This window comes from Dendroctonus ponderosae, unplaced genomic scaffold, assembly GCF_020466585.1.
Source record: "Dendroctonus ponderosae isolate FM_Combo_2020 unplaced genomic scaffold, Dpon_F_20191213v2 Dpon_F_20191213_7, whole genome shotgun sequence".
NCBI classification, from domain to species: Eukaryota; Metazoa; Arthropoda; class Insecta; order Coleoptera; family Curculionidae; genus Dendroctonus; species Dendroctonus ponderosae.
This window is the reverse complement of record NW_026018916.1, coordinates 6,231,911-6,242,718: the sequence shown is the minus strand read 5'-3', so window position 1 is coordinate 6,242,718 and position 10,808 is coordinate 6,231,911. Positions and strand designations below refer to the sequence as shown.

General features: G+C 33.7%; 3 protein-coding genes across 3 annotated transcripts in view; 1 reads left to right on the top strand and 2 right to left on the bottom strand.

Annotated features, from left to right (window-relative positions):
- Nucleotides 1-1,355: 1,355 nt before the first annotated feature.
- Nucleotides 1,356-2,285, bottom strand: LOC109539769. The gene is made up of 2 exons (XM_048668416.1): nt 2,083-2,285; nt 1,356-2,030 (listed from the first exon to the last, which is right to left on the bottom strand). Exons 1-2 carry the CDS (start codon nt 2,140-2,142, stop codon nt 1,584-1,586), a joined length of 507 nt encoding a protein of 168 aa, XP_048524373.1. The 5' UTR covers nt 2,143-2,285; the 3' UTR covers nt 1,356-1,583.
- Nucleotides 2,286-2,807: 522 nt separating this feature from the next.
- LOC109539736 (splicing factor U2af 38 kDa subunit) lies at nt 2,808-5,435 on the top strand. Its single transcript, XM_019907694.2, has 5 exons — nt 2,808-2,990; nt 3,048-3,202; nt 4,612-4,766; nt 4,833-5,032; nt 5,087-5,435. The coding sequence occupies exons 1-5, from the start codon at nt 2,947-2,949 to the stop codon at nt 5,280-5,282; spliced, it is 750 nt and encodes a 249-aa protein (XP_019763253.1). The 5' UTR covers nt 2,808-2,946; the 3' UTR covers nt 5,283-5,435.
- The window catches only part of LOC109539735 (cystinosin homolog), an 84,514-nt gene continuing 79,134 nt past the window's right edge, over nt 5,429-10,808 (bottom strand). The window contains exons 2-10 of the mRNA XM_019907693.2: nt 9,226-9,278; nt 8,342-8,435; nt 8,102-8,287; nt 7,906-8,046; nt 7,751-7,850; nt 6,501-6,663; nt 6,316-6,443; nt 5,943-6,060; nt 5,429-5,796 (exon numbers count right to left, since the gene is read on the bottom strand). Of these exons, the coding sequence (XP_019763252.2) occupies nt 5,669-5,796; nt 5,943-6,060; nt 6,316-6,443; nt 6,501-6,663; nt 7,751-7,850; nt 7,906-8,046; nt 8,102-8,287; nt 8,342-8,435; nt 9,226-9,274 (1,107 nt within the window). The 5' untranslated portion in view covers nt 9,275-9,278 and the 3' untranslated portion in view covers nt 5,429-5,668. The remainder of the gene's footprint in view (nt 5,797-5,942; nt 6,061-6,315; nt 6,444-6,500; nt 6,664-7,750; nt 7,851-7,905; nt 8,047-8,101; nt 8,288-8,341; nt 8,436-9,225; nt 9,279-10,808) is intronic.

Here is a 10,808-nt window from a genome sequence, read left to right as displayed (position 1 = left end):
GCCCCCAATATTTCATGAATAATTGATAATTCACGAAAAGGCAAATCATAATTTTTGCATAAAATTAGTCATATAATTCATATTCAGAATATCTGTAAGTATCTATAATATTTCGTCGGGCGAGCTTTTTAAGTCAAGAGCTACGTAATGATTCTGTAGAAAGTTGAATTTTGACCGAGAAATGCATAGGATTCACTACATGTCTAGTATTTTTAGACAAAAACTTACATTATATTCCGTTTTGGTCCAAGGACAAGAGAAATATAACCAGCTCATTCAAAAACACGTTATGCTTTTCAGATTCAAAATAATCTAACTATTTTAATCGGTATTATAACATACGTCAGTTATACTAAAAATGTATTATGCAAGTTAACAGTATAAACGTTTCGATGTTCATTAGATTAACAGAAGTAACTTTTTATGGATCAATCATTAAAATTTTCTCAACTATTTCAAACTTTATGTAAAAAGTTTTGCCCATTTCAACGAGGTAAAGTATGAGCAAATGTCTTAAAGAACATCAGGTGCTTTCTATGAGCATTTGTACATAATTATAAGAGCTTTTTGTGGGGTCATTTGGTGACAAAATATATTCTATAATCCTAATACGTTTAATTCCTTGATAGTAGCGAACTAATCGACGTTTCTTAGTCCAGCTGTTGTTGAATTGTTTGAATTTTATGTGCAAAATATATGGACTACGTTATGTGAAAAAATAGCACATACCGTTTAACTGCTCATTTCCATGCTCAAATAATCCATTAGTGAGGGTCCCAAAAATGTTGTGGAGATCACGAACATTCCCGAAACTTAAAATTTGGATTTTTGTGTCGAAAATATTCAGTCTTGAAGAGATGGCGCATGCTAAAAAGCCACTTTAGTTTGGCAGCGAAACGTCAGCAAAGTCGAATTCGAAAAAGTCGCGTATTTTCTGTAAAATCACTTTATCGGCAGGGAAAATAACACAGAACAGCGGACGTTAATTTCATACATCAGAATATCAACAATTTTCAGCAAGAAAATTGAAACAGTTTAAAATATTTTGATTTCTAACCGGAGCGAAATGCGTACCTAATGACTTGTCCACCATCAAACAAATGACTAAGTAGCGATTTGATTTGTACTTGAAAGGTTAAAACCCTGCAAGTATAAAAGTATTTTTGCTTAAAATACCTTCAGCAATATCAGGTCAGGTGTTAGAAAAGTATGTAAGTAATAATGGCGATTTCATTCGAAATGCCTAAATTAAACATGAGTGCACTATTTGTATCATATATGCTTGAAAAAACTGATTATATAAAATAAAAAAATAAACCATTGCGATTGTGGCCACATAAAATAAAACATTGCCATTCTAGCCAACAAACTAGTCGATTTTTAATCATTAAAACTTTTTAATTAGGTACACAAGTCTCATTAAAGTCTACATTCACATATCAAAGCTCGTTGAAACTTATTACCCAAAATACTTTTAAGTAAGCACAGTTTAAGAATGAGCAATCATAATACTCACGGGAGACAATAAAGCTGCATTTCCTTGCGGGTTCTTATTGGAAATATCCAATTCAAACTTTTTATAATTAATTTTGAATCAAGCTACTTTTAACTTTCTTAAGAACGCTGATCAGTTGATCCAATTTCTCCAAGTCGCATTCAAAATGTATGGACGTTCTGGTTGGTATAAAGTTGCTCCCCATGGTAATGCAGAGAAGTTCCAGTTGACAAATCGGCTCTCGTATGCTGGCTAACTTTGAAGACCCCAAAATCCACTTTACTTTCCAGTCAATATTTTGTAGTACGGGATGTCCAGTCGCATGTAGCTTTTCATGAACAATCGCATTGACAATATCTGTATAACGTAATTGGAAAACTGCATCTAATGTATTTTGAAGATTCCCTGGTAAGGTGGTTTCTAAAGGCTTTTTCCCGTCTATGGCCTTCTCACGGTAAAAAAATTGAACTGCATTCATTACGCTTTCGGGCTCTTGATGTGGCAGCTTTAGCTCATTGACGCAATTATGAAGAAACTACGGTAAAGAGTATTGTGAAAACATTGTTAACTGGAGCGCCTGATTTTACCCTGTGTAATTCTTCTTGCGTTTCAAATTTGGTAAACATTTCTTCAGTTAATGTAGCCATTAAAAATTCTCTGCAAACCCGCTAAGGCATCTATAACTTAAGTGTCCCTAATATTTAGATATTGAGAATAAATCCTGAAGAAAAATATAGACGCAATCGTTTTATTGATTGCTATTATAGGTTAGGTTTCATGTTTACATGTCGTTGTAGTACGTTCCAAAACGGCGCTCTATGTTTTGTATGTTCATACTTCATTAGTTAATCCGAGTTTGCGATTTTAACTTCAGTATTTCAAACCTCAAAAATGTGCATTTTATTTTCTTACTTACGGAAACGAACTAATTTTAGTAGTATTTAATGATCTGCATATTCGTCAGTTTTTATATAATTTGATGTATTTGGAATGAATTAAGTAATCCAATATCTCAAAGAAAAGTCATAATTTTCTTATGAAATTGTTAACTGGTAGTAGTAAATGGTGAATAGATATTCTGCTATCACATAATGCATTTAACGAAAAAAGTAATATTTTGGTGTAGAATAAAAATGTGTTCATTTGAATTTTTATTTTTCTAGTGTTGGCTAATTAAGCATTAAAATAGTACCGTGCATAACATTTAATTAAAGTACACAAAACCTCGAAATAATAGTAAATTGCCCACGCTTGTTGGAACGACCAATTTCAACTTCCGAACGCACCTATTAAATTGCATATGTCATCATTGTCATGTCTCATTTTCGACATGAATTTACGCTTCCATTTCATAGATAAAGGCGATTTCCATGTTGACTAAGTTTTAATGGTTGTGTGGTGTGTTTTTTCAGTTTACTTCTGATCTCGAAGTTATTTTTGACTAACTAAAAATGGCCGAATATCTGGCCTCAATTTTCGGTACAGAGAAAGATAAGTAAGTGCAAAATCCAGCAACTGAGTATCGCAAGTGCAAACCAAAAATTTTTTCCAGAGTAAACTGCTCGTTCTATTTCAAAATCGGCGCTTGCCGACATGGGGACCGATGTTCTAGAATCCATAACAAACCAACATTCTCGCAAACCTGTTTGCTGCAGAATTTATACGTAAATCCACAAAATTCTGCCAAATCTGCGGACGGCAGTCACTGTGAGTATAGCGGTTTTTCAAAACTGTTACTGGACCATTGCTTAAAACGTCCTGTAGTTATAGAAGTAAAGGGTTGTCCGAAAATAAATGACTCAAAATCGAACTAGATATTTAAAAAAGTATTAAACGTTTCGGTGTTTTTCGCCTTTGTCAAATAGTCCTTTTAAGAGTACTCGCCTTCTGTAATTTGCCCTAAGGGTTGCTTTTACCGTATTCCCCATAAACTGTTTACAAAACTCAGAAAAGCTACTAATTCGGTAATTGTTTATTTCATACGACGAAAATCTACACGACAAAAAAGTGGCTTAACTCAATGGGGCTAACAATTTTCAAGACACGTGTGGACAAGAGGAAAAACCACCGAAACTTTCTATCATAGAAAGGCTTTTTCCTACACGAATTTCAATCGGTTTTTAGTACTAAATAAAGGAAAGCTAGCTAATTTTAATAAATCTCTCCATCAATTGTGCTTACATTTATTTCCGGAAACCCCGTTCAAGTATAAGGAATTTTCAAGGAACAATCATGTGAACCTGATGCATAAAAATGCAGTAAATACTGTAGATTAGTATCTGTAGTATCTGCAGAAAAAACTTCATGTTGTTTACATAACCGATACCCTTAGCACTAACAAAGGTGCAGAAAAAAAATTAAAAAACCCCAAGGATTGAAATGGGAATGTATGAAAATAAAATATAAACATTTTGTCGGTCAAAATAGGACGTGATTTTTAGCTGAACCCGTTTGGGTAACAGTGAACCAACTACTGCTTTGTCGTGAATACTTTGGATGGCTGAGATTAACGTCATTTTGCTTTTTCATTGATGAACAAATAATTTTTTTCAATAACTTCGGAATACAGTTGATGTCATACTGGGTTCTAATAATGTTAAGCAGCCCAATTTTGTATTATCTTCTATTATAAACGCGACAAGAAACATTATATGTAAGAAGCACCATCATTCCTTAAATTCTTTCATATTCTATCAAAATTTTTTAAATAAATCATTCCTATAATGTTTTTTAATTACTGAATTACAAGCCCATTTTAAAGTTTGTTGATTTACTTCATTTATCACTGCGTTTTGTTGATTGAGCAAAAACGGTTAAGTGAACACATTCATGTCTTTTTTATCTTTATTTTTCACTTTTATAAACACTCAAAGTCCCTTGTGTATGGCTATTTTTACTACTATGGGCGAACGAAAATTAGTCGCTCTATGTACCCTCTTGAAAGTACAATTTTAAACCCGTTCTTATGTTATTCACATTAATGATGGTAACTCGCTAAAATGCCTCATGTGAGGTGGGAACAAGGTGCGTTTTTCGACTTTCGCAATTTTAAACTTTAACTTGCTTTCGTAAGTGGTTACATTTCGACTAAACAACAAACGTGTTTTTTTTTAAAGTGGTTGCCAACGTATCCGACGAAGAGATGCAGGAGCATTACGACAATTTTTTTGAAGACGTTTTTGTCGAATGCGAAGACAAATATGGAGAAATCGAGGAAATGAACGTTTGTGACAACTTGGGTGACCATTTAGTGGGAAATGTCTACATTAAGGTAAGTGACCTTGTATTTATATCAATAAAGCGTGCATTTGTGTAACAATAAAAACGTTTGTTCTAGTTTCGAAAAGAAGAAGACGCAGAACGTGCGGTGAACGATTTGAATAATCGCTGGTTTGGCGGACGGCCTGTTTATGCAGAGCTGAGTCCTGTAACGGACTTCAGAGAAGCTTGCTGCCGCCAGTACGAAATGGGTGAATGCACCAGGTCTGGATTTTGCAATTTCATGCATCTGAAGCCCATTTCAAGAGAGTTGCGAAGGTGAAAAGCAGCATTAACTGTTGTGAAAAAATGGCTCAAAGCACATGTTTGCAGGTACCTTTACGCGCGAAGAAAATTAGGACGTGGAGGTGGCGGCGGTGGAGGCGGCGGAGGAGGTGGAGGCGGTGGCGGTGGCGGACCTAGAGGACGTTCGCGTTCAAGATCACCCAAGCGCGCACGCTCCCGCTCTAGGGGAAGAGGAAATAGCAGGTCGCCTGCACGCAGATCCGGCAGAAGTGGTAGATACTAAGTGTAGCCTTGCGCACACATGATTTTGTTTCATGAATTTACTCCACATTTAACTGTACTCTTATTATTCCTATACGAAATTTTTTTTGGTATCATAGGTTTGACTACTATTATTAATGATGTGAATAAGTGTAATACAACAGATGGAGTGCAACTCAGTTTTTTATTTTCTACCTTCTACTTTAAAAAAAATATTTGTACCATAATCTACTTGTCATTCGCAATACATTATAAACAGTTGATAGCCGTTTCAGTAAATTAAGACACATCCAACTTAACGGAAGACGTTGATTTGCGGAATTAAATAATGTGCCTTTTGTGGCGACTATCATGATTTTCCAACAATGAAGATTTCACTCGTTTGTTCGAGGTTGATGGGAGACTCACTTAATTCTCTTCGTATTTACTGTGCTTATATAGTACATAATGCTGAATCATGAAGAAAATGTCGAATGCTACTGAAAATAATCCCAGGCCAAATTTCGTGGGGTCGCCAAAAATGGAGGCCCAGTCATCTGAAAAAAATTAAAAAGTAATTTGAAAATGATCGAGATATAAAAATATGCGTTTTTGCCAAGAAATCTGCATCGCAATTGCGCAAGAAGCCTTGAATTGCTTTCATCACCTATCGAAATGAAATGGTTTGGTGTTACGAACTCACCGTAGTTGTACGCATTGAGAATCATTTGCAACATGGACAACGTTCCGCCAGTAAAGTCCAGAAGGATGTTACCTATACTCCATCCCGATGTGCTTTGTCTTCTATAGTTCATGAAAGCCTAAAATGGGAATTATTTTATTTTATTCGGAAATATTACATGAAACAACATTGTTGAACTCCAGTCGTTTGCTATTTATAGCGTCAAAATTAAATTGATAATTGATTTCGTTTTATCTACACGTGAGTCATGAAAGTAAAAACCATTCAGCTGGTTTGTATTTACCCACATGTTAAAATATGTATGCAAGAAAAATGCGCTTAAAGCATTCGAGTGTGTTCTTTAGTGTAATTATACTGTTTTTTTTATACTTACTTGAGGTATATATTTGATTAGAGTAATTGTTAATTTTACATAAGAACAATAGTAGAGGAAATCTATCCAATGGATAACATCGCAACCAGAAAGAACTATCGAAATTGCTATAAACACGCCAAAAAAGCCTAAAAGGGAAATGGAAATTTCGAATTTCTACATAAAAATTGTTGTAAACAACTTGCCCAAAATTATCCGGGCCGTTGTAGAGACTCGCTGCTCTGCCCTTTCATAGAGAACACATTGGCCTATAGTTACGCTTGTTAAAATCACAGCATGGACAGCGAAAAATATATCATTTACTTGCACTGGGTTCAGTCCTCTAGGATATCTTTCGGAGTATTCTTTCTGTAAAGAGATTTTTTGTCGTTAATATACGTAACTGTATGTTTTATAAACTGCTGGGTTTTTCCTTCAGGTTTTTTCCAGGTCCAATTCACCTAACGCATTACATATGACGCAATCATATTTCCAAATGTTTAACTATTTTCCAAATATGTCCCAAAAAATTTCGTTTATTTTGGCACATTAGATGATCACTGTTTTTCTTTGATAATTTTCGCATCTAAAGGCGCTATTTTGTTATTTTGTTACTTTTAATATTCTAGGATTTTATAACATGCTGGACTGTCTTACGCATTGCTAGCAGTTGTTTCTATTACAAAACATCTGTTTAAATGGTTTTATCAATTTGGACTTTTCAACCCTCTCGATTGTTTGTCATAAGAAATGGCAAATGTAATCGTAATTGCATTTGAAAATGCGTATGCAAATTTTTGGAATCCTTCCCAAATTATCGCCCAGTTTTTTCGGTTAACAATTGGAAGATAATCTTAACAATTAATTAATAAAAAAATGTTTAGTACAGCAAGCTACCACTAAAGCGTAAAATTTCATGCAAACGTGGACAGAACTGAACTATTTTCGTTCTAAACACTGCTTTAAACAAAGACATGGCAAGAGGCACATTTTTCTAAATTGATTGCGCTTTCTCTTTCCACATAAAATTCCGGTGTATAAAATTTTGCTTTGGGTTTTGAGAAACAAGCAGATTGCGGGTAAACCAGAAGGCGAGCCATTTGGAAAAAATAAGAAACGCTGAACAGTTAATCTAATTAAAAAATCCGAAACAACGCGTTGCATTTATTTGCCCATATCTAAATATATCAACATAAACACTTAGTTAAACAGAAAGGAGCGAAAGTAGCTAAAATTTCTACTAGTAAACACCTATGAGCGATGTTAATTGCTCTAAGTAAACATAAAATCATTGACCGTTCTTAAATATGCCTGGTCATGGTATAGACTAGTTAACTCGCAGATGTTAAGGCTATAATTATTTAAAACCAATATAATTTGTATGGTACGGTTCCAAGAATGATGCAACGTGATGAAATGCCGAGCAATGAAATATTGGCTGAACATTTCCACTCACCTTTATCTCAGGTATATAGTAGAGGCCCAAATTAAATATGGAGTATAATATGAAACCCGCTATGTTCAATGCCAAGAAGTCGAAATTCAATCCTATAACGCTAAAAATAGATGATTTAATTATCGGATCAAGCGTTAATTTTCTATCGCTTTTACCTTCTTCTTTTCCAATTGATGTAAACCTGAGGGTAGAACGAAACTGACCAGGCCAAGAAATATATCCATCCAATAGTCGTCGAAAAAATATCCAGCCAGGGCTCTCTGTGAACCGTTACCCTAAAGTAAACTTCATCCACACTGGAAAATATCCAATATAACTAAAATCTTTAACGTTAAGATAGTTTCTTCCTACTTTGCCAGCGTATTGCTAGTGTTCGAGTAAATATCAGTTCTACCAAGCCCAAGAGCTTTGATCTCTATTGGCACGCTCTCATTGGGCCCCAGCCAGTTCAACTCGATTGATGTTAAATTTATTGACACAATATCAGTGTGTTGTATTATAATATGTAAGGTATCATTTACTGATGTAAAATTACTCCTAAAAGAGGAAAACATTATGTTGCGTCGAGGCATTATGTCTTGTTAATCTCACCCTGTAAGTATAAGGAACGTTTCTGATTCGTTCAATTTTAAACCAACGTCATGACTATTTACTGTTAAACTAATATCACAGATACAGAAACTAGCTAAAAAAGAAAATACAATTAATGTATGAAGTAGGCAGCGGCCTACTTTACTTTTTTATGGATATATTTTTTTCGGTGCATGGAAAGCAATAATTTTTAAAAAGGAGTCGGTTTTATTCTCTTTTATATTGATATGATTTAATTATTAAATTCGAGTCACAGCATATGACAAAAAATTACTCCAAACATGGCATGGTGAAAAACAGAAAATATTTAATAAAGCGCATGTGCTAAAATTCAAATAAAAATCCCCAAGAAAGTTAAAAGGAAAACTGAATTGCTTTCCGAGCAAAAGCCAATCACATAAGAGTAAACAGAGTAAACAAAATTAAGGTAGAATTTAGTTAAATGTACATTAGGAATCATTAGCCAATTTAATGAAGATAGTGGCCTTCTTGGTGGTAGAACATGATAAAGGCGTCGTTCTTTGATTAACGGATCTTAAGAAATCTAGCATGTAAAGATTGAAAAGTATTTATAGGAAATTTTTATTTCGAAAGGAAGCACCCCTTTTCAGTTAAAATTTTGTATAATTTTGGCTTTATTCAAACAAGCGTAATAAAAGTTTCAACTCGTCTTAATTAGATTTGAAATTGCTGTTATCGCAAAACTGAGTAGACACGATAAAAACATGTGTTGTAACAGTTGAATCGGTAAATACCTGACCAATCATCAATAATTGAATGTACGACCTTGTTCTTAAGCACATATTTTTAAGGCGTCAAATCTGCGTTTATTATTTTTTTTGCCGGTATGCGTACTGCATAAGCAATGCGTTAGTGAAACTCACCTAAACTTAATACTATCAACGCAACTGCAGCTCCAGCCTTGAAATGCATGTTTCTGAAATTGAAACAACAAGAACCTGGTCAATCAATCCTAATCTTGCTCAATGACTTAAAAATCCTAGTAGCAATGAAACAGAATGAGGTAGAAATGTGAAGTATTAAAAATAGTGACCAGGTGAAATTAATATTATTCAACAATTTCCAATCTATTCATTGTCCTTCGAGATGCTATTTATAGCGTTAATAAATAATTGCGTATGGTAAACGAGCAGACAAAAATCTTAAAGAGCATTGAAATTGGTTGTCTAATTAATTCTAAGCAAATCAAATCACATTAATTCAAAACGGGTTTAAAATAAAGCCGTAAAATGATGCCTTCACAAACAAACAAACTTTTTTATACAGGATGATTCAAGAGGAAATGGAAATATTTAAGGATATATCCAGAGAGGCAACAAAAGCTCTTATATTTTTATAAAAATCAACGAATTTCTAATGTCTGCATTTATCATTTTAAGCATGTGAAGGAAATGCATATCTTTAAAATATTTCAACTCCCTCCTGAATCACCTTGTATAATGGTGTATATTGACAGAGTTGCGTTATGGGGCAAGGTAAATTATGAACAAGCTGTTGTGCAATGTGCAGGGTATATATAATATTCTATTCAGGGTGATTGCAAATTTTAGGAACGTGTTTTTCTATAAAAAATAATTGTAATAAGGTCATATAAACATAAACGCTGGCGCAAACACTTCGTTTTAAAAATACAGCGGTCAAAGTTTGAAAATTTAAAAACATTTTCCTATAACTGATAGATCAAATTTGAAAATTGCTAATTTATTATGCTCTACTTTATTAGACATGCCAACTGAGTCTTAAATTTTAAAGGGTCTTCATTTTTCCAGGGTAATATTAATTTTACCATCACAAACTGTTCTTTGGTTCCCAACTGAAGAAATTTTCTTCCAAACTCTTTGTTACATTCAGAAACTTTTTTGCTTCTTGCATTTTTTCGAATCTGCCATCGCCTTTCCGTTTCACTCATACTTTGCAAATAACTCGAAAGTGGTGGCAGATATGAAAAAATGCAAGAGGCAAAACAGTTTCCGAATTGAACAAGGAGTTTGAAAGGAAGTTTTTGCAGTAGCGAATCATAAAAAAATTTTCGGTGGTGAAATAAGCATGACACTATAAAAATAAACAACATTTAGAATTTAACAATCATTTAACATGTATAATAATGTAAAGCATAATAAATTAGCAATTTTTTTACAAACTTCTTTTTGGGCATTTCGCCTCAAAAATTTTTGTTTTTAAAAAAGACAGAATTTCCTCACGTCTTTTATTACAGATTGATAAATAGTGTTCCTATTTCGCAATAAGAACGAATTATTTATCAAAAAGTAATCAAAAATTGATAAATAATTCGTTCTTATTGCGAAATAGGAGCACTATTTATCAATCTGTAATAAAAGACGTGAGAAAATTCTGTCTTTTTTATAGACAAAAATTTTTGAGGCGAAATACCCAAAAAGAAGTTTGTAAAAAAATGAATCCGCCTCAACAATATAGAACTTATCTA

What these genes read in the sequence shown, in the direction of transcription:
- LOC109539769 (XM_048668416.1), bottom strand. Translation starts at nt 2,142, where the DNA reads ATGGCTACATTAACTGAAGAAATGTTTACCAAATTTGAAACGCAAGAA. An exon ending in CGCAAGAAGAATTACACAGG is followed by an intron (nt 2,031 to 2,082) that starts GTAAAATCAGGC and finishes TCTTTACCGTAG; the next exon opens with TTTCTTCATAATTGCGTCAA.
- LOC109539736 (XM_019907694.2), top strand. Translation starts at nt 2,947, where the DNA reads ATGGCCGAATATCTGGCCTCAATTTTCGGTACAGAGAAAGATAA. An exon ending in TTCGGTACAGAGAAAGATAA is followed by an intron (nt 2,991 to 3,047) that starts GTAAGTGCAAAA and finishes AATTTTTTCCAG; the next exon opens with AGTAAACTGCTCGTTCTATT. An exon ending in TGGGAAATGTCTACATTAAG is followed by an intron (nt 4,767 to 4,832) that starts GTAAGTGACCTT and finishes CGTTTGTTCTAG; the next exon opens with TTTCGAAAAGAAGAAGACGC.